The sequence below is a fragment of the Acinonyx jubatus genome, chromosome E1, assembly GCF_027475565.1.
Source record: "Acinonyx jubatus isolate Ajub_Pintada_27869175 chromosome E1, VMU_Ajub_asm_v1.0, whole genome shotgun sequence".
NCBI lineage: Eukaryota > Metazoa > Chordata > Mammalia > Carnivora > Felidae > Acinonyx > Acinonyx jubatus.
This window is the reverse complement of record NC_069397.1, coordinates 37,996,356-38,018,851: the sequence shown is the minus strand read 5'-3', so window position 1 is coordinate 38,018,851 and position 22,496 is coordinate 37,996,356. Positions and strand designations below refer to the sequence as shown.

The 22,496-nt window shown below is 38.5% G+C and overlaps 1 protein-coding gene across 4 annotated transcripts in view; it reads left to right on the top strand.

Annotated features, from left to right (window-relative positions):
- The window catches only part of IKZF3 (IKAROS family zinc finger 3), a 96,633-nt gene that overhangs the window by 57,818 nt on the left and 16,319 nt on the right, over positions 1-22,496 (top strand). For 3 of the 4 annotated variants that reach the window (XM_053212420.1, XM_027033858.2, XM_015078597.3), the window contains exons 4-7: positions 7,478-7,738; positions 8,652-8,819; positions 10,784-10,900; positions 20,470-20,586. In XM_053212420.1, the coding sequence (XP_053068395.1) occupies positions 7,486-7,738; positions 8,652-8,819; positions 10,784-10,900; positions 20,470-20,586 (655 nt within the window). In that variant the 5' untranslated portion in view covers positions 7,478-7,485. Of the gene's footprint in view, positions 1-7,477; positions 7,739-8,651; positions 8,820-10,783; positions 10,901-15,654; positions 20,345-20,469; positions 20,587-22,496 lie in introns of those variants that run through there. The other variant, XM_053212421.1, reaches the window with a different exon arrangement.

Below are 22,496 nucleotides of genomic sequence, written 5' to 3'. Positions count from 1 at the left end.
TGTCCTTCTTTGAGCTGGATTCTGAGATCCATAATTCAGAGTGGAAACTCAGAACCCCCTTTCTGCACTGGGAAATTCCTACTAACATGCTATCTAAGACATCCAAGTTGCCTGTTCCATTTGCCATCTTTGATAGGTTCTTCTCTCCAACTGAGCATTTTATGTGCCTGTAAAAACAAACTGAGGCACAGTTGGCTGAGAGTGCTATTGCCCCTGAAGGATTTAGATGTTGGATCCTTTCCAAGACCCATTGTTTTTGCAGTGTCTCAGGTGAAACCAAAAATGTCTACTCTGGAGTGCAAGCCTTTCATGTGATAACCATCACCCCAGGAAATGAAACCATGTGCATCAGCCCCAGTGAGCCAAGCCTTTGTTCTCTTCAGCCTACAAAATTCTCTCTGGGGTGTGTGTGTGCGTGTGTGTGTGTGTGTGTGTGTGTGTGTGTGTGTGTTAGTGTATGTCATCTTCCTAAGAGGCCTCCATAACATAGACAAAGATGGGAGCAATTGTACCCCAGAGTAGCTCCTTTAGGAAGAAGTTCAGTTTAATCTAATTTCCTATGGGTTAGATTCAATTTAGACATATTTTCCCCCCTCTGGGAATGTTAAGCAATTACCTTTATCAGCAATTTGTGGTTTGGTATGTTCTCTTCTCCACAAGTTCACTTATAAAAAATTTACTCAGGAAGCCTTTAACATTTTTTACTACGAAATATATCATACACACAGAAAGGCAAATATAATTACATGTATAGTTGAAAGAATAACTACAAAACAAGAATCCATGGACCCACCACCTGAATTAAGAAATAAAATATTGCTAGTGCCTGTGAAGATTCTTGATAGTATTTTATTTTTTTTAATTTTTTTAAATGTTTATTTATTTTTGAGAAAGACAGAGACAGAATGCAAGTGGGTTAGGGGCAGAGAGAAGGAGACACAGAATCTGAAGTAGGCTCCAGGCCCTGAGCCGTCAGCACAGAGCCCGTTGTGGGGCTCGAACCCACAGAGCTGTGAGATCATGACCTGAGCCAAAGTCAGGCGCTCAACCGACTGAGCCACCCAGGCGCCCCTTGATAGTATTTTAAGTGGCAATTTAAGTTGTGTGTCTAAGAAACCTGATACATATGATAGGAAACTGGAATTTACAAAAGTAAGATATGAAATTATTCACATTACAAAAGGTTTATTTACTTTACAAAACCTTTCGGATATTGTTGGACAGTTCTTCACTGTATTTAAGTATTTCTTGCCAGATCTTTAATATTTTCCACTTTTAGGGGCCCCTGGGTGGCTCAGTTGGTTAAGCATCCAACTTTGGCTCAGGTCATGATCTCGCAGTTCATAGATTCAGAACCCGCATCGGGTTCTGTGCTGACAGCTTAGAGCCTGGACCCTGCTTTGAATTCTGTGTCTCCCTCTCTCTCTGCCCCTCCCCACTCTCTCTCTCTCTCTCTCTCTCTCTCTCTCAAAAATAAATAAACATTTAAAAAAATTTTTTAAAGATTTTCTGCTTTCACTAACAGTTCACATGTTGCCAGTTACTGACAACTGAAAATCATAGAAAAATGAAGAGAAACATCTCTGGATGTATAATTTAAATCAGTGGAACAATATTACTGGTTTTACATGCAACACTTTATGAACATATCACCTATATTAAGGTGAATCTGTACAGGCTTAGTGATATGCTAAATATAAGGGAGAGTGAGGTAGGTATATGAGAAAGCACAGAAACAAGAGAATTTTTTTCTACTTTAGAGTATCAAGGAAGACTGCATGGAAGAAATGGCATTTAAATAGCATCTGGAAGTTTGAATCAAACGTTGATGTCAGAGAAGGGCATGTTAGGTGTAGAAAAGACTAGAGAAGAGGCTTGGAAAACTGCAATTAGATTGCTGCTATACTTCTCAAACTTTAATGTGCATAGGAATCCTTGAGGGTTTTGTTAAAATGCAAATTTTGATCCAGTAAGTCTGGGGTGAGACCTGAGAGTCTGCATTTCTAATAAGCTCCCTGGGGATGCTGGAACTGCTGATCCAAGGACTTCATTTTGAGTAGCAAGGCTCTAGTCTAGAAAAAGTGTTGATTCAAGAGGACTAGTGAGAAATGAGATGATTGGGAAGGCTCAGGGCAGGTTCTGGATAGGCCCTTGATGGTCTTGCTAAGGAGTTTAGACTTTGTTCTAGAAGTAGAATGAAATCATAGAAAGTTTTTGAAAAAGATTTTTAGTGCTACAGGTTGATTAATCTGGAAATAAGATATAGTATAAAATAGAGGTCACATATACTGTGGGCCATTTAGGAGGCTAATGCAGTGGTATATTCATGTACTAAGTATTTATTATGTATGTACTTTATGCAGAATATTGTGTCAAACTAGAGAGTGGCAGTTCTCAAACTCCATTGTATACAAGATCTACTACCCAAAGAGCTAGGGGCGCCTGGGTGATTCAGTCGGTTAAGCGTTAGACTCAATTTCAGCCTAGGTCATGATCCCAGGGTTATGGGATCAAACCCTGCATCAGGCTCCAAGATGAGTGTGGAGCCTGCTTCAGATTCTCTCTCTTTCCCTCTGCCCCTCTCCCCATCTTGTGGGTGCTCTCTCTCTCTCTCTCTCAAATAATAATCATAATAATAACGATGATGATGATATTTACTGGGGCACCTGGGTGGCTCAGTTGGTTGGGCATCAGACTTTTGATTTTGGCTTAGGTCATGATCTGACCTGTTCATGAGATGGAACCCCATGTTGGGATGCACATGCACTCTCTCTCTCTCAAAATAAAAAATAAATTAACTTTAAAAAAAAAGATTTACCTACGGAGCATATTTTTAATGCATATTTCCAGTCTCCACATCAAATTAGTAGACCCCCAAAATTTCTATGTTAAAACCTCACAGTCTTGTATCAACAGATACAAGTTAAGCAGTGTCACAGGGATACTGAGTTAAAAAAAACAAACCTGTGTAACTTCTGACCTCAGATAGCTTACATAACCACATGGGAGATGAAGTAAATTTATAAATAATTCAGAGAAAGAAGGAACAGATTATTTTGCAGCTGGGAGTGGGGTGAGGATCAGTGTGTGTGTGTGTGTGTGTGTGTGTGTGTGTGTGTCAGGGGGGAGATGGCATACTAGTTTTGGCTTTAAAGGATCTGTAGGATTTGGACCCACCCATGACAACATTAGGGAAAGATCTTGTATGTAAGCAGTGGAAATAATAAAAGCAAGAATACTTAGAAGTTGTTTAGTTTGGTTAAAGATATCTGAGAATTCAAAATCAACATTACAAAGACGGGGTGGAGCCAGATACTGAAAGCCCCTTTAAATTCTTTCTGAGTTTGGACTTTATTTTGTTGGCAGTATAGTATTGAAGAATTTTCATGTGGCCATGATATGACCAGAGCTATAGTTGAGGAAGAATAGTGTGGTGGTAGTGTATAGGATGAACTGGAAAGAAGAGAGAAAGGAGGCAAGGAGAACAAAGTGGAGAGCATTAAGTTCCTGAGATTCAGGATACTAGGAATGCACAATAGTGGGGAGGAGAAACAGAGCTGGAGAGAGGATACAAAAATAGAACCAAGGGATGATTAAATGTGGGGTACAAACAAGAGGAAGGAAAGATGTCTGTAAGGAGTCTAGCCCAAGTAACTGGAAAGATACTTAGGAGGCCTTATAGATTAGAGGACTGAAAAGGGGGAGAAAGATTACACCTGGAGAGAGATATATATTTGGGAGTTAATCACAGAAAATACTAGTTGAAGCCTGAATAGTAGATGAAATTGCCACAGGGGAGGGGATGTAGAGGGAAGAAAAAACAACATTATGGGCGGTATTTATGAGGCAGAGGGAGGGAAAAGAGCTAGAAAAAAAACACAGCAGAAAGGTAAGGAAAGAAGTTACGGTTTCACTGAACAAATAATATAGAAGAATGAATGGTGGTCAATAGTGTCAAGGGCTACAGAAAAGCTGGGGAGAATGGCACACAAAAGGCCAGTGGATTTAGGAATCAGGACATTATTGATGATCTTCAGGGGAGTAGATTCAGTGAATTATGGAAGCGGAAACCCAGTTAGAGGCAATTTTACATCAATTTTGAGAATATACATGCAGAAAGCATAGCATACTTTGTAGTAAATTTGTCTAAAAAGGAATATTGAGAGAGGATGAGAGGCTAAACTAAATTGCACTGCGAATGGAAAAGAGGAATTAGCATCCAGAGAGCCTGAGGACATAGAATCTATAGGTCTTGCAGACTGAATTGATGTGGAGACTGAAAGAAAAAGGATTCCATTTTTAAGACTTGGAAACTGGAAGAAGGAAGATGCCATTTGGAAATATAACAAAGTCATAAATTAGAAGCAAGCTTGGGTTCAAAGATGATTTTAAACATGATTGATTTTAGACAAGTTTGATTTTAGACATGATTTTAATATTTTCAAAGGATACTAAGTAGCAGAATGCTCCCCTTTTTTCTGCAATAAATCTTCCTCCCAAGAGATGGAATGAATCTCTTCATTAGAGCAGACAAGTGTCTGTGCCAGTCGTTTTGGTGGACTGTATTTGGAGGCTGGGTTCTAAACCCAATAATGTCTCAGAAATCCCATTCATATCTTAGATACTAATGTTTTCTAATGTTCAATTCTGTGTATCTTTACATGGTAAATCATGATGAATTGTTGATCCCAGTAACCATGCAGAGAGGCCATTCAGGTCTTTCATCTAAAAGTAGTAACTCTCCTGGGCTGCCCAGGTGTCTCAAAGTGGTTGAGCATCTGACTCTTGATTTGGGCTCAGGTTCATGAGACTGAGCCCTGTGTCGGGCTCTGCACTGACAGTGTGGAACCTGCTTAGGATTCTCTCTCTCATCCTGTCTCTCTGCCCCTACCCAGCTTGTTCTCTCTCTCTCAAAAGAAAGAAGAAAGAAAGAAAGAAAGAAAGAAAGAAAGAAAGAAAGAAAGAAAGAAAGGAAGAAGGAAGGAAGGAAGGAAGGAAGGAAGGAAGGAAGGAAGAAGGAAGAAGAAAGAAAAGAAAGAAAAGAAAAGAAAAGAAAGAAAAGAAAGAAAAGAAAAGAAAAGAAAAGAAAAGAAAAGAAAAAAGAAAAGAAAAGAAAAGTACGAGTTCCAAGGCAAACCAACAACTGTACCAGGAACTCTTGGTCCATTAAGTCCAACGGACTTCCCTAATACTCTGTCCATGAGTCTCTTATGCTTTCCCTTAGGGCTCTGGGTCTCAAATACCATCTTCCTTGTTCTACAGCTAAATCCTAAGGGACCAAAGCCAAGATTTTCTCTTGGGCCAGGTTGGTGTGGTATTGAGTTCTAGATCAAGCCCATTAAAGCCAAAGTCCTGAGGGAAGTAGCAACTCTCTTTTGTCCTGCCATTTTCAGAAAGACCCAACACATTTATCTTCCTAGTTTTTAATTGTCACTGACCATGGAATGGCTCAAGTTTGCTCATATTAACATTTTATAACCAAAATGAAAAGGATCTTTTTCTGCGGGCCCCTATCTGCTGTTTTTGGTTTTCAGTAGCTGAAGTTTTCCGTTGAGGTTCTTTTAAACGCCTACATGCAAACTGAAGAGCACTCAAGCTTTGGTGGGATATCACCCACAGCTGGAGTGATGGAGGAAGGGAGGAGGGTACAAGCCTCAGGTGCATCCTTCTCTTAAAAAAATTTTTTTTTAAAAAGCAAAACCACTTGAGCAAACCAATTCCATCTGAAAGCAGGTGAGACCTATCCAGAGAAAGAAGGGAATGAACCTCTTTCCATGTGGAAATGGATATGGATTCATGTATGACCCAGATGTACAGAATGGACAAATTTGAAAAATGTTGGACTGATCCTATAGCCTTGCATCTCTTCTAACCAAAGAGTGAAAGGCTATGAACCATGAACTGTGGTGAGAAGCAGAGGAACAGTGTTGCAACAATGGCTCCTCGGTTGGTGGTTAGGCCCTGTCTTGCTCTATTAAGCAAACACAGTTAATATAGATAAAAGGTAACCTTGATAGAAGTGAAAATTGAAACTCGAGTTGAAGGTAGCAAGCCAGGCACAGCTGCAGTTGTACTTCCTCCTGTGTGGCAACAGGAGCTCTGCACTCACTGGTGTTTTTTTGGAAGGGATGCAGTTTTTTTAAAATATCTTTTTTTCAGAGTGTTTTGGTTTTTAATGTCTTCACCATTGATGAGAGAGTGGAATATGTTAGTAAGAAGCCACTTAGACTTTCTACATCTAGTGTGTGAGGTCAAATCCACGTTCAGCATTCTAATCACACCTCTGCTATTAAGTGGCTGTGTAACCTTGGACAAATCACTGAAAATATCTCTGGTGTCAGATTTCCTTATCTGAAGGACAAAAGGGGGTTGGATTAGATGATCCCTAAATTCCCTTCCAGCCCTAAAATTCCATTGACTTATAATTCCTCATGAGGAAGCATAACTTCCAATTTCTAAGAACAAATGTTGGGAAAAGTAAGCAGTTTATCTTATATATGAAAAGTCCCTTGCAAATGTTTATTAAGATTAATATCAGGCAAATATTTAGGTGTTATCAGTGTCACTACATATATTTGCCTTCTTCACTTCTTATGCTCTTCAACTCAAGAGTGTGGCAACTCTTTTTAAGAGACTGCCTGGTTAACAAATTCTTTTGGGCCAGTCCCTCCTCTCCTCTCCAGTTCTATATAGTTCCAGGATCTTGAGTTTCATCCTCCCTAACATGGGTACAGGTGCCTTTCCCCTTGTTTAGGTTGAGCTCTATTTACCTGTGTCAATGAAAGTGACTCCTTAGAAGATTATGTTAAAGAATTACTTCTCCTTTTATCTTTCTCAACAGTATTTCACTAGTACTGCCAGCTTCCTCTATATTCAATGTTGTTTCTTTATCAGTTCCAAGAGAAACAGAGAGATAAGACTCTTTTTAGCAGTGCATATACATGGAAGGGGAAGAGGCAAAGCATGGCTTAAAATCAGAAAAACCATAACAACTATTCAACTCTCACTCTTAGTGGCTTAAATTGAATGCGTTTGAAGGACTGAAACAGTATTTTCTTTTTGAAACCAAAGAGCCCCATCACCTTACCTTTTAACTGCGGCCACCAAAAAAGGTACTAAATCTGAGAACCATTTTTCTCCCCCGGTACTGGAGAAGAGTTGCTCAAAATGTTTTTTTCATGGCCGCTTTGAGCAGTGACAGCTGAATGTATTCTGTCTCATTTTCTGGATGGTGCAAGTCATTGTCGTGTGTGTGTGTGTGTGTGTGTGTGTGTGTGTGTGTGTGTTTCCCCCTGACTGTGGTTCTGAATTCAGATAATGAGTGATCATCCTGATGGTGCTTTCTTATTTTGTAGATGTACAATATTATGTTAACTTCATTTGGTATTTGATTGTCAGTTGTGGGTCTCTCTCTTTGAGCTGCTTTGATAGCTCCAAATACAATCATTGTTCATTCCTTGCATTTTCCTGCCTGCAGATGATTCAATGAAAGTGAAAGATGAATACAGTGAAAGGGATGAGAATATTTTAAAGCCAGAGCCCATGGGAAATGCAGAAGAGCCTGAAATTCCATACAGCTTTTCGAGAGAATATAATGAATATGAAAACATTAAGTTGGAAAGACATGTTGTCTCGTATGATAGTAGCAGGCCAACCAGTGGCAAGATGAACTGCGATGTGTGTGGACTCTCCTGCATTAGCTTCAATGTCTTAATGGTTCATAAGCGGAGCCATACTGGTAAATAAGTTTCCTTCATCCATTCTTCTGAAAACTGTCCTAATGCAGCCATGTGAGAAATGAAATGGTGGAATTTGGGACTTTTGATTACTTTCATTGATTTTTGCTATAATACTGATGTACCTCCCCCTCTCTGCATTTTCATTTACCCAGTGATTTTCATTCCTGCTTTACTATGCATGTGGCAAACATTGCATATGCCATGAATAAAAACACTATAGTAAGCACAGTGTTCTAGGTCAGCCAAATATTTTTCTTCAGCTAATAAGTAGGAGTTGAATTTTGTGATATGCTTCTTAAGCATCTTTCATACATTTTTGCATAACTTTTTGAAAAGCAGACCTCCTTATTATATCGGGTTCAAATTTGATAGATGAAAGGATATAGTTTTTATTATCAGTTTAAAATTTTTATCTTCAGACAAATAAACAGCCAGTCTATAGAACTGCATACAAACACAACAGTCCCATTGAGCCCAATAGATTCCATCTGACATTTGATATGAAATTTTAAAAAAGAGGTATTTATGGCCCTCAATACCTTATTAGAGTTTGAGTATGTGATTCTTTTTTTCAGATTGAGATTATATTCAAACAGAATGCTAAGTAATGTTACAAATTTACATCTAGAAAGCACTTCTAGAGCTATCTTTCTCTCCCTCCCCACCCCCCCCTCTGATCCAAGACAAGATGATACCTAAAATAGCCTTACTAGATGAATGCTTTTTCTCTTCTACAGAGAAAATTCTAGAAGTAAGTTGTATGCTTGCCTTGAAATATAGTTCCCAGCTGATCCCAATATGATATGAACAGATATTGTCTAAAAGATGAGCTTTTGCCATAGGCGTCTAATCTGTGCATATGCTTTGCCACTTGCTGGGTGATCAGAAGTCTCCTTTTTGTCCTTTTTAAAGGTGAACGCCCATTCCAGTGTAATCAGTGTGGGGCATCTTTTACTCAGAAAGGTAACCTCCTCCGCCACATTAAACTGCACACAGGGGAAAAACCTTTTAAGTGTCACCTCTGCAACTACGCATGCCAGAGAAGAGACGCACTCACAGGTCACCTTAGGACACATTCTGGTAAGTGAGAGCAATGAGCATTCCATATCTAGTAAATTTGTGTTTCTTAGTGCCCATTGAGGAAACTAGAAAGAGTTAAGTATGGAGGTTTTAATCCGTCATTCCTGTTCTGAAGGGTTACAACAGCAGAGACCTCTAGGGCTAATTACACTTCCATTAAGGCATTAATTGCTCTCCGTCTGGCTCAATGGAGATGATCATCTCCTCACCATCCTTGTTCCCTTAGAGAACAACACAGTCAGACAGGAAGAGCCTGCCCTATAAAAATGCCTTTTAAAATTTTGTGAAAAAATTATAGTCATTGGTATTTTCTTATGGTAAACTTTATTAAGAGATTATTTTCCTGAGAAACACATGCACACACTTTTCATTCAGAAGTCTGGACAAGCAAATGATGTACAGTTTGCAAACTGAGTGTAATTAATTGTCAGATGGTTTCTTTTGGCCATTCTGGGCTAAAAATTTTTTAATTGGGATATAACTGACAATGTGACATTGCATTAGTTTTAGGTGTACATGGGGTAAATTTCTTAAACCTGACTTTTTTCTTGATCAGCCTATTTATTTTTAATCTCTAGAAGATGAGCAGAATTAAAAAAAAACAAATAACTATGTTCTATCTTAATGTTTTCACATTTTATTTTAACCAAGCAAGATAATAAATTTTTTTTTCAACATTTAGAATTTCCCTCCTAGAAAACTAAAACTGAGTTTATTTTCAAATTTGGGACCTCATGTTCTTGATGTTATCTGGCAAACTTTTAATTGAAAAAAAAAAAAAGGTTTGTTTTTATGTCAATCCACGTACTGCTTTGACTAAAACCCAGCCCCAAACCCACAACTGGTCACAATTCAGAGACTAAGGATTAAACAAATCAGCCCCAGCGAAACCCACCATGAGAGGTATTAAGTGGCAAAAGAAGGGTTTCATTTACAGCTCATCATTCAAAGTAATGAATTAAAGATGAGTTTAATCCAAAAAATTAGAACAGTCTTGTCTATTGCTTTTTTCAAGTAAGATCCAAATACAGTGGTCATTTTTGAGATAGATTCTACAGGACCCCAATTTATGCAGAACACTTAAAACATTTTTAGCCCTAGCAAACCTGCGTTCATTTTAATTTGGGATTCCAGAGGGATTGTTTAGTGCTTTATGTCCCAAAGACTCTGTTTTAAACAGAGCAAGAAGATTAAAAAATAAAAGTCTCAGTTCCTAAAACTCTGACAAATTCTTAGGGTACACTTTATCCACAAATCAGAAAAACCAGCCCTGCACAGTTGAAATTATTACTTACATATTTTAAGCAATAAAGCACTTGGAGGAGTTGGGAGGACAAAGGTGGCTTGAATTGTTGAGGAAATTTTGCTTTATCTCAGAAATTAAGATAAAGTCATTTTTGTAATTCATTCTTATTTCTATTATTCAAAAATATCTTCAGTTAGCTCCGTTTTTATTGATTTAGCCCAGATTTCACTATAGCCACTTGGCAAGGATAAGCTAAATTTATCCAAATATGTCAATGCTCTGAAAAGGCCATCAACTGGCTGAATGGCTAACTCCCAGCATTCTTTACTTACAAGCCAGATGGATGTCACAAAATAAGGAATCTCTTTCTGTTTCATTTTTAAGCCACACAAACCTCCTTGAAGAATAAAAAGGCCCTATATATTTTCCTAGAGAAACAAGATTGGATCTGGAGCCAAAACACCATGCTCAGCGATAGTCATTATATCCAAATCCTTTCATTTGTGAAAGGAGGCTGTCCTTCCGAAGAAAACTCTAATGTGACCATAACCTGATTTTAGTTTATTAAATTTAAAAGTAGTATAGATGCAAAAATATCCAAATACCCTGGCTTCTCTCAGCAGTCTCATTCCTAAAGGATAGTTTGCATAGGACCCCAAGACATCATTTATTCTGTAACCGTGAGGGTCACTGAGTGCCCCTTGTGCTCTCCTTATAGTCGAGAAACCCTATAAATGTGAGTTTTGTGGAAGGAGCTACAAGCAGAGAAGTTCCCTTGAGGAGCACAAGGAGCGCTGCCGTACATTTCTTCAGAGCACGGACCTGGGTGAGACTGGTGAGTTCATGCAACACTCGTTCTAGCTGCATGTAGTGAGCATCTGCTCTTCTAGGTGGTGGGATATAGTAGTAAGTAAAACAAACAAACAAACAAACATCTGCCCTCACAGTTTATATTTCAGTGGAGAAAGGCAGACCATAAGCAAAGGAAATAAGTAACATATACAGTTTCTTAGAAGATAGTTAAGTATTATGAAGAAAAATGAAGCAAGGAGGTACCTAGGTGGCTCAGTAGACTAGGCATCCAACTCTTGACTTCAGCTCAGGTCATGGTCTCATGGTTCTTGGGAATGAGCTCCACAGCACAGAGCCTGCTTGGGATTCTCTCTCCCCCCCCTCTCTCTGCCCCTCCTCTGCTCATACTCCCTCTCCCAAAATAAATAAATAAACTTTAAAAAAGAAAGGATGGAAGAAAAGGAAAGGAAAGGAAAGGGAAAGAAGAAAAAAGAAAAGAAAAGAAGAAGAAAAATGGAGCAGCTACTGGGGGCAGAACCTGAGTCAGGGAGCTGACATTTTAACAGGCTTAAAGGGACAAAGAGAAAGCCCTGCAGATAAGGAGGAAATAGCAAGTGCAAAGGCCCTGGGGCTTGAGTTTGACAAAGGATAAATAGTCCTGTGTCTCTGGAGCAGAGTGGGTAATAGAACATGTGGCCAGAAAAGAAAGGGGAAACCAGATCTTATCAAGCCTTGTGGGCTACTATAAAGGCTGACTTTTACTCTGAATGAAATTGAAGATCTTCAAAACATTTTGAAATGAAAGGTGACACTTTTCTCATTAAAAAAAAAAAAATCACTCTACTTGCTATTGAGAATAGATTGTATTTGCAGCAAAATTGGGAATTGTTTGAGAGTCCAGTTAGGAAGCCATCGTAATAATTCAAGCAGGAGAAAATTGTGTCTTGGTAGTGGTAGAGGTGGTGAGAAATGTTCTAATTCTATATATACTTTAAAGGTGGAGCCAACAGGATTTCCTAACAGATTGATGTGGGATGTGATGAAGAATGCAGTTGCATGGGGCACCTGGGTGGCTCAGCTGGTTAAGTGTCCAACTTCAGCTCAGGTCATGGTCTCGCAGTTCATAGGTTCAAGCCCTGTGTCAGGCTCTGTGCTGACAGCTCAGAGCCTGGAGCCTGCCCTTACCCCACTCATGTTCTGCCTCTCTCTCTCTCTCAAAAATAAATAAACATTAAAAAAAAAAAAAGAATGCAGTTGCCATTAACTGAAAAAGCAATTGAGAGTAGAGTGGGTTGAGGAGTGGCTAGGGCAGAGTCAGTTAAAACTACAAGGATTTTCTTTGTCCAAGGCCCCAAAATCATATATTTGTCTACTCCTATGATTTACTGTGATGCTTATCTTTGCCTTTGGGAGTTTCACATTTTATTTAGTGTTTTGAATTATATGCCTAGGAGAAATTGGTTGAAATACTAGATGCCTTTCCATATATCAATTATGGTTTTATTTCCTTTTCATTCTTCAGTTGAAATAGCATGAAACTTCTTTGTGTCACATCTCTGCAGTTGTCCTTTGTCCCATCCAGTTGACCATCATCCTGGTTCTGCAGCTTGGGTTGTCTGACATTTTCATTCGATTACTTGAACCGGTTGCATATTCAGAGTATCAAACCCTGAGGGGATTTGCTGTTTGACAGCAGTAGGTGCAGTTGAGTGGTTTGAAGGTTCTAAAGCAGAAAGATTACAAAAGTATGACAGAAATAATGGGAAATGGAGTGGAAATCATAAGTAGCTTAGCTGTACCTATTTTGAGTGAGAGGAAACTTTTGTTTTAGATAAAGCCTATTTTACAGTGTTAGGAACTGGCCAACTGAATTCCGTTGGTTTGCACGCTTCTGCTTTTTATCCTGATGGCATCTTTGGTTTTATCAAGGAGTTGGATTTCCTCCTTATTTCTAAAGAGAAATGTTTGCAACAGACAGTACTCTTAACTGTGAGACATTCCCAAGTTATCAACATCAATTGTATTCCAAATAGAATTATTGTATTTAAAGCTAGAAGGTTAAAGAAAGCATCTAGTCCTACCATCTCATTTTAGACATGAGGATATTGAAACTCATCAAAAATTCAGTGACTTGCTTAAAAATCACTAGAACTTTTCATGTTCCCATGGTTAAATATATTTTTTATTTTCAAAAATTCATTGCAATATAATTCACTTACCATAAAAGTCACCTTTTAAAGTGTACAATTCAGGGGCGCCTGGGTGGCTCAGTCAGGTAAGCATCTGACTTCAGCTCAGGTCATGATCTCACAGCTTGTGAGTTCAAGCCCCATATCAGGCTCTGTGCTGACAGCTCAGAGCCTGGAGCCTGCTTTGGATTCTGTCTCCGTCTCTCTGCCCCTCCTACCCCCTGCGTGCGCGCACACACACACACACACACACACACACACACACACACTCACTCTCTCTCTCTTTCTCTTTCTCTTAAATATAAATAAACATTAAAAAATTAAAGTGTGCAATTCAGTAGTTTTTAACATATTCACAAAGTTATACAACCATCACCACTAATTCCATAACATTTTCATCACTCTCAAAAGAAACCTTGTACCCATTAGCAGTCATTCCCTCTTCCCCCTCTCTTTAGCCCCTGGCACCCACTGATCTACTTTCTGTCTTTATGGGTTTGCCTATTCTGAATATTTCACATAATTAGAATCATATAATACATGGCCTTTTATGTCTAGCTTCTTTCATTTAGCATAATGTTTTCAGGGCTCATCCATATTTAGCATGTATCAGCACTTCGTTCCTTTTTTATGGCCAAATAATATTCCGTTATATGGATTTACTGCATTTAAAATACAAATCTATTTATCAGTTAATAGACATTTGTTTTTTTTTTTCCACTTTGGGAAAATATGGCTTGATTAGCTATTTTTTAAGGTTATACATTATCTGGTTAGTGAAAGAAATATGGTAACACACATATGAGTAGACATACACATATGCATGTATGTATGTCTTGATTCTCTTGGAAGTAGGGGAAAAGTCAGTACACTATACCCTATGAGTAGCAAGTTCAAAATTATGGATTTTAAAGTAAGGTTACCATCTTATTTCCCATATCCACAATCATTTTTAGGAATTTCAAATTAGGAAAGTATCAAAGAAATATTTTAGCTGTCTTCAGTGGCTTAAGGTGATTCAGGAAATGCTGAAATACAGAAGTTGAGTTAATTTGCATTTCATAGGGTGGTTTGATGGATGTATGCAACATACTTTAAGTTTCAGTAAAAATAAACAAATAAATAAAGGGTTAACTGAGTCAGCAAGTTTTAATTTTTGTTGTTGTTGTTGTTTAAAACAAGTATGTTGTAATGGTGGTTTCATGTTACAAAATGTTTAAAGTCAGTTTAATCAGGTATAATAAATACTGCATGTCAGTCAATATATTATTCTCTTTTATATTTCAAATAGTTCCCATGATTTTTCCTGAATTCCAAAATGTAAACATTAAAAAAAAATTATTTTTTTAAGTTTATTTATTTATTTTTTTAGTAATCTCTACACCCAACATGGGCCTCAAATCCATGACCCTAAGACCAAGGGTCATGGGCTCTTCTGAGTGAGCCAGCCAGGTGCCCCCAAAAACATAAAGAATGTTTATCCATACAAACCAATCTTTTTTTTGGGGGGGGGGTGTTGAGAGAGAGAGTACAAGGGGGGAAGGGACAGACAGAGAGAGAGAATCTTTAAAAAAATTTTTTTTATGTTTATTTATTTTTGAGAGAGAGAGAGAGAAAGAGCATGAGCAGGGGAGGGGTGGAGAGAGGGAGACACAGAATCTGAAGCAGGCTCCAGGCTCTGAGCCGTCAGCACAAGAGCCTGACGTGGGGCTTGAATTCACAGACTGCAAGATCATGACCTGAGCCGAAGTCAGACGCTTAACCTACTAAACCACCCAGGCACCCTGAGAGAGTGAGAGTGAGAGAGAGAGAGAGAGAGAGAGAGAGAGAGAGAGAGAGAATCTTAAGCAGGCTCTATGCTGGGCATCCCATGACCATGAGATCATGACCTGAGCTGAAATCAAGAGTTGGATGCTTAACTGACTGAGCCACCCAGGTGCCATACCAAACTTTAATTACTGCCACTGCTCCCTATATGGTTTCCATTTTTGTTTCCTTCTTAAAATTGGGAGTCCCAGTCTGGATATCATGTTCCATTCTGAGCCTAACCAACATAGTATCACCAGTGGTATATCTTATCCCTTCATCCCTAGTTTTTAAAGTAATGATAGTAGTAATGTGCTACTGTGGGTATAGCATTTATTCATCAAGTACTTATTTTTTTTAAGTTTATTTATTTATTTTGAGAGCAAAAGAGAGTGTGAGTGGGGGAGGAACAGAGAGAGAGGTAGAGAATCCTAAGCAGGCTCCACACTATCAGCACAGAGCCCAACGCAGGGCTTGATCTCATGAACCGTGAGATCATGACCTGAGCCAAAATCAAGAGTTGGATGCTTAACCTATTGAACCACCCAGGCGCCCCCATTAAGTGCTTAGTGTAAATTGAAGTGCAGCCTAGTCTAAGACCCAAGCTTTGAGACAGACCTGCTCCCATCAGGAAGCAGGTCTTTATGGAAGCAGAACAGATAAAAAGACCTTGGACTGGAGACCAGTTTGCAAAAGAATGTTGTGTTGGGAAATAGGACTTCTGGCCTCACTAATCAGTTCTTCTTCTTCTTCTTCTTCTTCTTCTTCTTCTTCTTCTTCTTCTTCTTCTTCTTCTTCTTCTTATTATTATTACTCAGATAGCATTTGTTAGATTCTCTAGGTGCCAGAGCTGTGGCAGAGTTGTTTGTAAAAATGAATGAAAGTTTAGCCCCTATCCTTGGAGAAATCACAATCCAACAAGGCAATGGGCATTTGATCTATTAATATAATACAAAGGTCTAAGAGAGGTACATGTGATACAGCTACTTCAGGCCAAGTTTTTACTCCAGACCTCATGAGTGACGTCATCAAGATAATCCAATTCTGCTGTCTTAATGGAATGTATATGAAAAAAATAGAGAAGAACACGGATTTCATTTTCTCATTAGCTTGATTCTTATCCCAGAAAGGGACTAACAGCTGGCATAGAGATTCATTTAGCCTCATTTCACACAGATTATGAGTACTTGGAGCAGGACATATTTTTGTATGACAATGAGTTCTAGCACTAACAAGATTTTTAAAGTAATTGAATAATTATATTTATTTATGAATCTGGGAGTCACAACCTTTTATCCTCACTCTCATTGTTTCAGCTGAGCCAATACAAGCATGAGAATTTTAGAATAAACTTTTATTTTTCTCAAGGAGCAGACCAAAGAAAAAGTTTAAATGTTTTAAAAGTTGATTTTCCCAACTGATTTTTCTTCTTAAAAAGTGATACTATCTCACAGGTAGTATTCATTCTACTTGCTCAAAAAGGCAACAATTTTATGTAGCTTTTTTTGTTAGAACCTGCCTCAGTCTTTGATAGCAATCTTTTGTTAGACAATTCTCGTTACACAATAACACCCCTTTGTTCCACTGTCCATTAGCTACTTACTGACCACACCAGAGAAGAGACAGGAAGCAATGCCTCTTATTTGAGTTCCATTTAACACTTCAAGATCAAATGACAGATTTGGAACAAACACAAAAACACAACCAATTACACAGTTAAATCTGCAATCACTTTGAGATAGAAATTGCATCATGGAAATAGTTAACTGAAAGACAGACAATTAAGACTTGTGTGGCGATTAAAGGTAGAAACCTGTTCTGTAATTATGACTTCATATTAGTTTTAATATTTTTTCAACATGTCTTTAAAATCATTTTGCTAATGAAAATTGGTATAGCCACTATGTAGTAGGCAAGTGACATGAAGGGGAATTGATCCAGAATTACAGCCCTACCCCTATGCTCACTCATGAACCAAGTGTGTAAATTGCTTTTTGCCACTATCCCGTATTCCCCGCACCCACCCCTTGCAACATTAAACTGCCAAACACCACCCAGGAACGGATTTCCTATTTCATCATTTAAACCCATTATCTTGTCCCCTTACTATCTTGCCAAACTGGTTTCCCTCCACTTACATTTTTGAGACATGATGTGGCAAGATAACAAGTCTAGACTCTATAAGTAGACAGTTGGGTCTTCAAGTTGAAGCAGAGGACCAAAAGCCAATGGTCCTCTTTGTTTGTTTTTCAGTGTACTGCCTAAACTCCTCGTAATCCCAAAGAGATCCTCTAACTGCAGAGCATTTCTTTGTGTATTAAAGAGCAGACAGCAGCTGACCGATAACTGCAAGGCAAAAGACCTGCAGTTTGGGAAGAAAGAGTGCAGCACGTTCAATTGAAGCGTTAGCCTTTGCCTAACTTGCCGATTTGACAATGGTTAACTCAGTAAAGATGAACATAATCTCTAGAGTGTGTTCACATGTCCGGTGACGGTTGGGATCTTGGAGTTGCTATTTTGAGTGAACAAGCCAGAGAGGGGCTTAGGGGGACAGAAGCCCTCTCGATTCGCTTCAGAGGATTTCTTTCACTCTATTGTGGGAATGGGAAAGGCTCCACCCATGTCCCCAATTATCTGTCCATCCACACACTTCAGAATGTTATCTTTTTAAATGTCAGGCATTTGGCCACTGGTTTACAGAGTAAGATTTTTCTAGAAATGACTGTCAAGAGGAGCTTGGTGAGTAACCAGGGATAAAAGATGATGTTATCTCAGAAGGTTGCCATTTAGTGACATGCCCTCATTACATTATTTAGGTCATGTATCCCCGCTCTAGCATCCTCCCAAATATAGAAGATATTGAGTATGTGTCCTCAGAAAGCTGCTTGTGGTAATTGATAGTGACTTGGTAAAATGTAGACAGTGACTACTGAGAGCTCAATGGGAAAACTAGGCTGGCAACATAATGCTTGGGGTGAGTCCTGGGGCTGAAGGCACAAGATCTCTGGGAGATGATTGGCCCATTAGAAGAGTGACTGAAGATACCAATACAAATAGGGGTAAAATGGGGATGGAATTAAAAATTCCCACAGGACTGTTTTTCATTCTCCTTTCGCTTTAAATCTTTCTGATAATAATACACAGTTGGGGGTAGGGAGAGGGCAGGGTGTGGATTTAATCCTCCCAAAGTTGCTCAAACCACAATGAATGTTCCCAGTCAAAGCACCCTTAGCTGTTTCTAAGAAAAAGCCTCCTTATAACAGCCTCAGGAACTGATTTCAAATCCCGGGCCTTTGTCTTTCATCTCTTTGCTCTTGGGGCTCGGGGTAGTGCCACATCTGGTGGTGGTTTGTGTGAAAGGAAATAATATATATAATAGTTTCCTGTTTGGTCATTTAAACCTGTCCCTGTGCTGGACAGAATTTGACCCACTTCACTCAATAGCAACGTGTCCTGTTGCTAAAGTACCCATTATTTACAATGGCCAGCCAGCCAAAGTGACAGTGCTTTACCACCAGCCCCAAAGCTGCCCAGGCCCCTTATTCCGACTCTTACTGTTTTCATTGACACATAGAGTGTTGTTAATAGCTTAAACCAGAGACTGGGACTTATTTCTTTGGAGCATATAATTATATTTGACAAGAAACTCACAAAGTCTAGTAAGTATGGTTATCATCGTCTTCTCTTAATCCTTTTTGGAGCCAGATTCCATTTTATTCCTGAATTTTAAAAACCGTGAGCTTTATAATTTATTGTGTAACGACCGGCAACCAAAAACTAAGACACGCTAATAATACAATGAAACATATTTGGTATTTTGAATTCCTTTTTCTAATTTGACTTTGGTTTTCTTGCCCTGACCATAATTGACAGTCCTGCCCTGGAGGTTTTTCTCTTTTGTTTACTTGCAGAGGTGGCCAATTTTCTTCTCTCTGGGCATACCAATTTGTGGTACTGAATGTCTGAGAGACCATGGAATTTGTGACATTATTTCTGTATATTAGAATCTGTTCACACAGCAAACTCTTCAACTACGGAATGAGCACTGACCATCCCTAAATCTGTGCATATATTTGAGAAGAAAAAAATCCATTCTGCGGCCATCACTTGCTTTTTACTCTAGTCTCTTAAACTAATTTCAATTTCTTCTTCCTTAGAGACATTAGAAATGTATGGATACATCATTTTAGTTTGGACCTCCTGAAATGCTTATGATAAAACAGAGAGGAATGTTTGTAGTAACACAATATGATTATGGAGGACAGGAGTGAACAAACTGTGACCCATGAGCCAAATGTAGCCAGCAGACTGTTTGTGTACAAGGTTTTTACATTTTTAAAGGGTGATGGGTTGGAGGAAAAATCAAAGAATATGGAACAGAGACTAGATGTGTCCCACAAAGTTGAAAATATTTACTATCTGGCCCTTTACAGAAAAGTTTTCTGATCTGTAGCTTGGGCTAGCATCGTTTGCTAAAGTGTAAAGCCTTACATCTCGATCAGCTGGTATCTCTTTGAACTTTAGATACAGACTGTTATTGAGTACTACCTGCTATACCAGGGCAAATTATACTATACTTATTCCAATTTACTATTTAATCGATTAGATGTTAGTACTATCTATATATTCTAATGGTTTTCAATTCTGGCTGAATTTTAAAATCATCTGAAGAGCTTTAAAAATACTGTTGCCTAGGTGCCTACACCAGAGATCCTGATTTTAGGATCTGAAGGGGAAGCTGGGCATAGGTGTTTCCTACATTCTCTTCAGCTGATTCTAATGTTCAGGCAGGTCTGAGAACCACAGGCCTACACCATTTAGGGGTCTATTCGTGGATTAACAACTAGACCATATTCTTAGGCAGTTTTTATTTACATTGTTCATTAGAAATATAATAAAGATGCATTATACAAATTGCTCTTTAATTTCAAGACAGAAGTGTTGCTCAGGGAAATTCTGAGACAATTTTGAAATGTGAGGAGCATATGAAACAGATAATGCAGAGCCCAGAGAAATAGAATTTAAGAGATAGGAACTGAAAGGAACATGCTGGAAAAAAAGAAAAGGAAAGGAAAGAAAAAAGAAAACCACTCAGAATTACAATACACAAATCACTGAGTAGATTTCTTGCTGTCTGGGTAAGTGTATCTATTTTCAAAAGTGCTATTAACATAAACAGAACAGTAAATCTGGGGCACCATACTTTTTTTTTTTTTTAAGTTGTTTAGAAGAATTATATCAGTCTGCAGGTGTCACACGCAGTTACTCAGAATCAGAAAGAAGGCTGATCGGGGGTTAGAAGATCTCCATCTATCTATCTTTTTGCAACCAACCACGTCCAGGCTGTTTATTTAATACTTCCTCTTGCTAATGAAGATACTGGTTGGGGATGGGTCGGGCTTTCCCATCTCAGCATAAGACTGCAAGATTTGAACGTGCCCCGGTGCTGGCTTCACTGACCACAGCAGGTACCCCGGGCAAGAATCTGAGCAGTAATAACAGGTAACAACAGAGTGTGCATCAGATGTCTGATACTTTTCCTTCCAGTTTATTTCCTTTTCTCCCTCATTTACCACCGTGTTCTTTTCCCTCTTCTTTTTACATTTTTCCAAACCAGCAAGTGCGGAGGCAAGACACATCAAAGCAGAGATGGGAAGTGAAAGAGCTCTCGTTCTGGACAGATTAGCAAGCAATGTGGCAAAACGAAAAAGCTCAATGCCTCAGAAATTCATTGGTAAGAATACAACCCTTTTTTTCCTGCTGTTGTTAGCAGATAGTTTAAATGAGATAACGTAGGATGCTTATATATTACACAGGCCCTTCCTAGCTTAATCTCTGTTAAAATAAGGTGATTCGTTTTCCATTGTACACTTTTATTCTTCATGCTTCATTTTGATACCTAGGGCAAATAGAATAAGATATTTTAACTGAATAATCTTAACTCCTGAAGATGGAAGTATTTGATATACAATTTCCTAAATGGAGTTGGTGTTAAAAATGCTGTTCCTTCCTCTTTATTCCGAATGACATATGTTGCATGACAAACTTTGTGCAATTGACACCAGTAAGATGTTTGAAATAGCATTTCTGTAACCTTTTGTAGTTATATTTTACAAGTTGGTTCTGTAATCGTGCCCAAACTTTTTTTCATGCTCTAAAACTTACTGCCATTCTTTCTTGAATTTGATTGAGGACTGGCTTTAAGAGAATGTGGTTGGGAGAACATGGATTTAAATAACTAGGTTGGATTCAATCATTTGTCTTACAGGAGTTAATTTTTATGCCATTGGTTTTCACATTGTCAAACAATGGAGCAGAATGAGATGGCTAAAAAATAATTATGTTCATTAAAGTGTTAGGACTGCTGAACAGCAGAGATGTTTTGCCCAACTCTCCCAGATGTTTACGTAAATGTGACCATGGTATTTAAAATAGATTTGTATTTGTGAAGAGGGCAGCTGAATTGAATGTATCAGTTTTGCTATAAATTGAAATTCAGTGATACTGAACAAAAATAGTTGTCACACGAAAATAGACCTCCCTCAACACCAGTAAAATTTTAGAGGACTGTCATTCTGTTTTTCCAAAGCTACTTGCTGCTATTGATTTCTCACTACAGGTCTTTTGTGCTTAATCTTCCCAATAGCTTTTACAGATATTACGTACCTACCTGGTTTTTAAATCTGGTTAAATTTTATTATGGTCTAGGTCATTTTTTTTACAGGCAGATATTTTATGTGAATTATAGAGAATTATTGAAAGAACTAATGTGTTTCAAAATTACCTAGCTTTGTATTTATGCTTATTGAGGTACTTATGCCTTCTTTATTTTATTTTGATTAGCTGAGAAGTTTTTGTATCCTTTTAATCACTTTAAGAATTGTGTCAGACTAAAGTTGGTGCATTTCGGTTTAGAAAGACACATCCCCCCCAACCCCCATTACCATTTCCCCCCTCCCTGGTGAGAAATGTCAAGGGGCATGTAGTGACTTCCATGTGGAGTTTAAGAGCAGTGGATCAATTGTGATTCCACGGCGCAATCTTAAGACATTGCTCATATATCTTTTGAGCTTGACTCCTGTGAAGAAGTTCTGACTGGAGTCAGAACAAAGGGAGAGTATAGTTGTTATTCTATGAGTGTAATTTACCTTGTAATTTATTTTGGGGAAAGTTTTGACTCTAGAAATGGCCGTACTTGATGTGGAGAGGGACATGGAGAGAAATGGGCAAGGAAAAAAATGTGAAGTGATGCAATTTCAATCCAATTATAGTCAATGTGTTTTGGTCTAAGAGAACTAAAATATGAGAGAAGGTGCTTAGTATAGCTGCCGTACAGCAATTGTTGAGCCAAAACCCTACTTAATATAATAAAAAATATAATAAAAGTTGCTTTGTTATCTTCATGGGTTTAAGAAAACACATTTCCTGTGTTCACTTCCATGCTTATTACATCAGGGATCTGTTCCATTTGTTACCCTTGTGACCAGAGGATTTCCACTCTTCATTTCCAGACTCATGAGAGATGCTTGTAGGTGCTGATTTCTCTCATCTTCTGAACCATCATTTTCTCTCTATGCTGGAATCAGGAAACCCAGTAGAGTTAGCTCTTGATTTGAGCTGAGGCAGCAACTTCAAGGCCCTGAA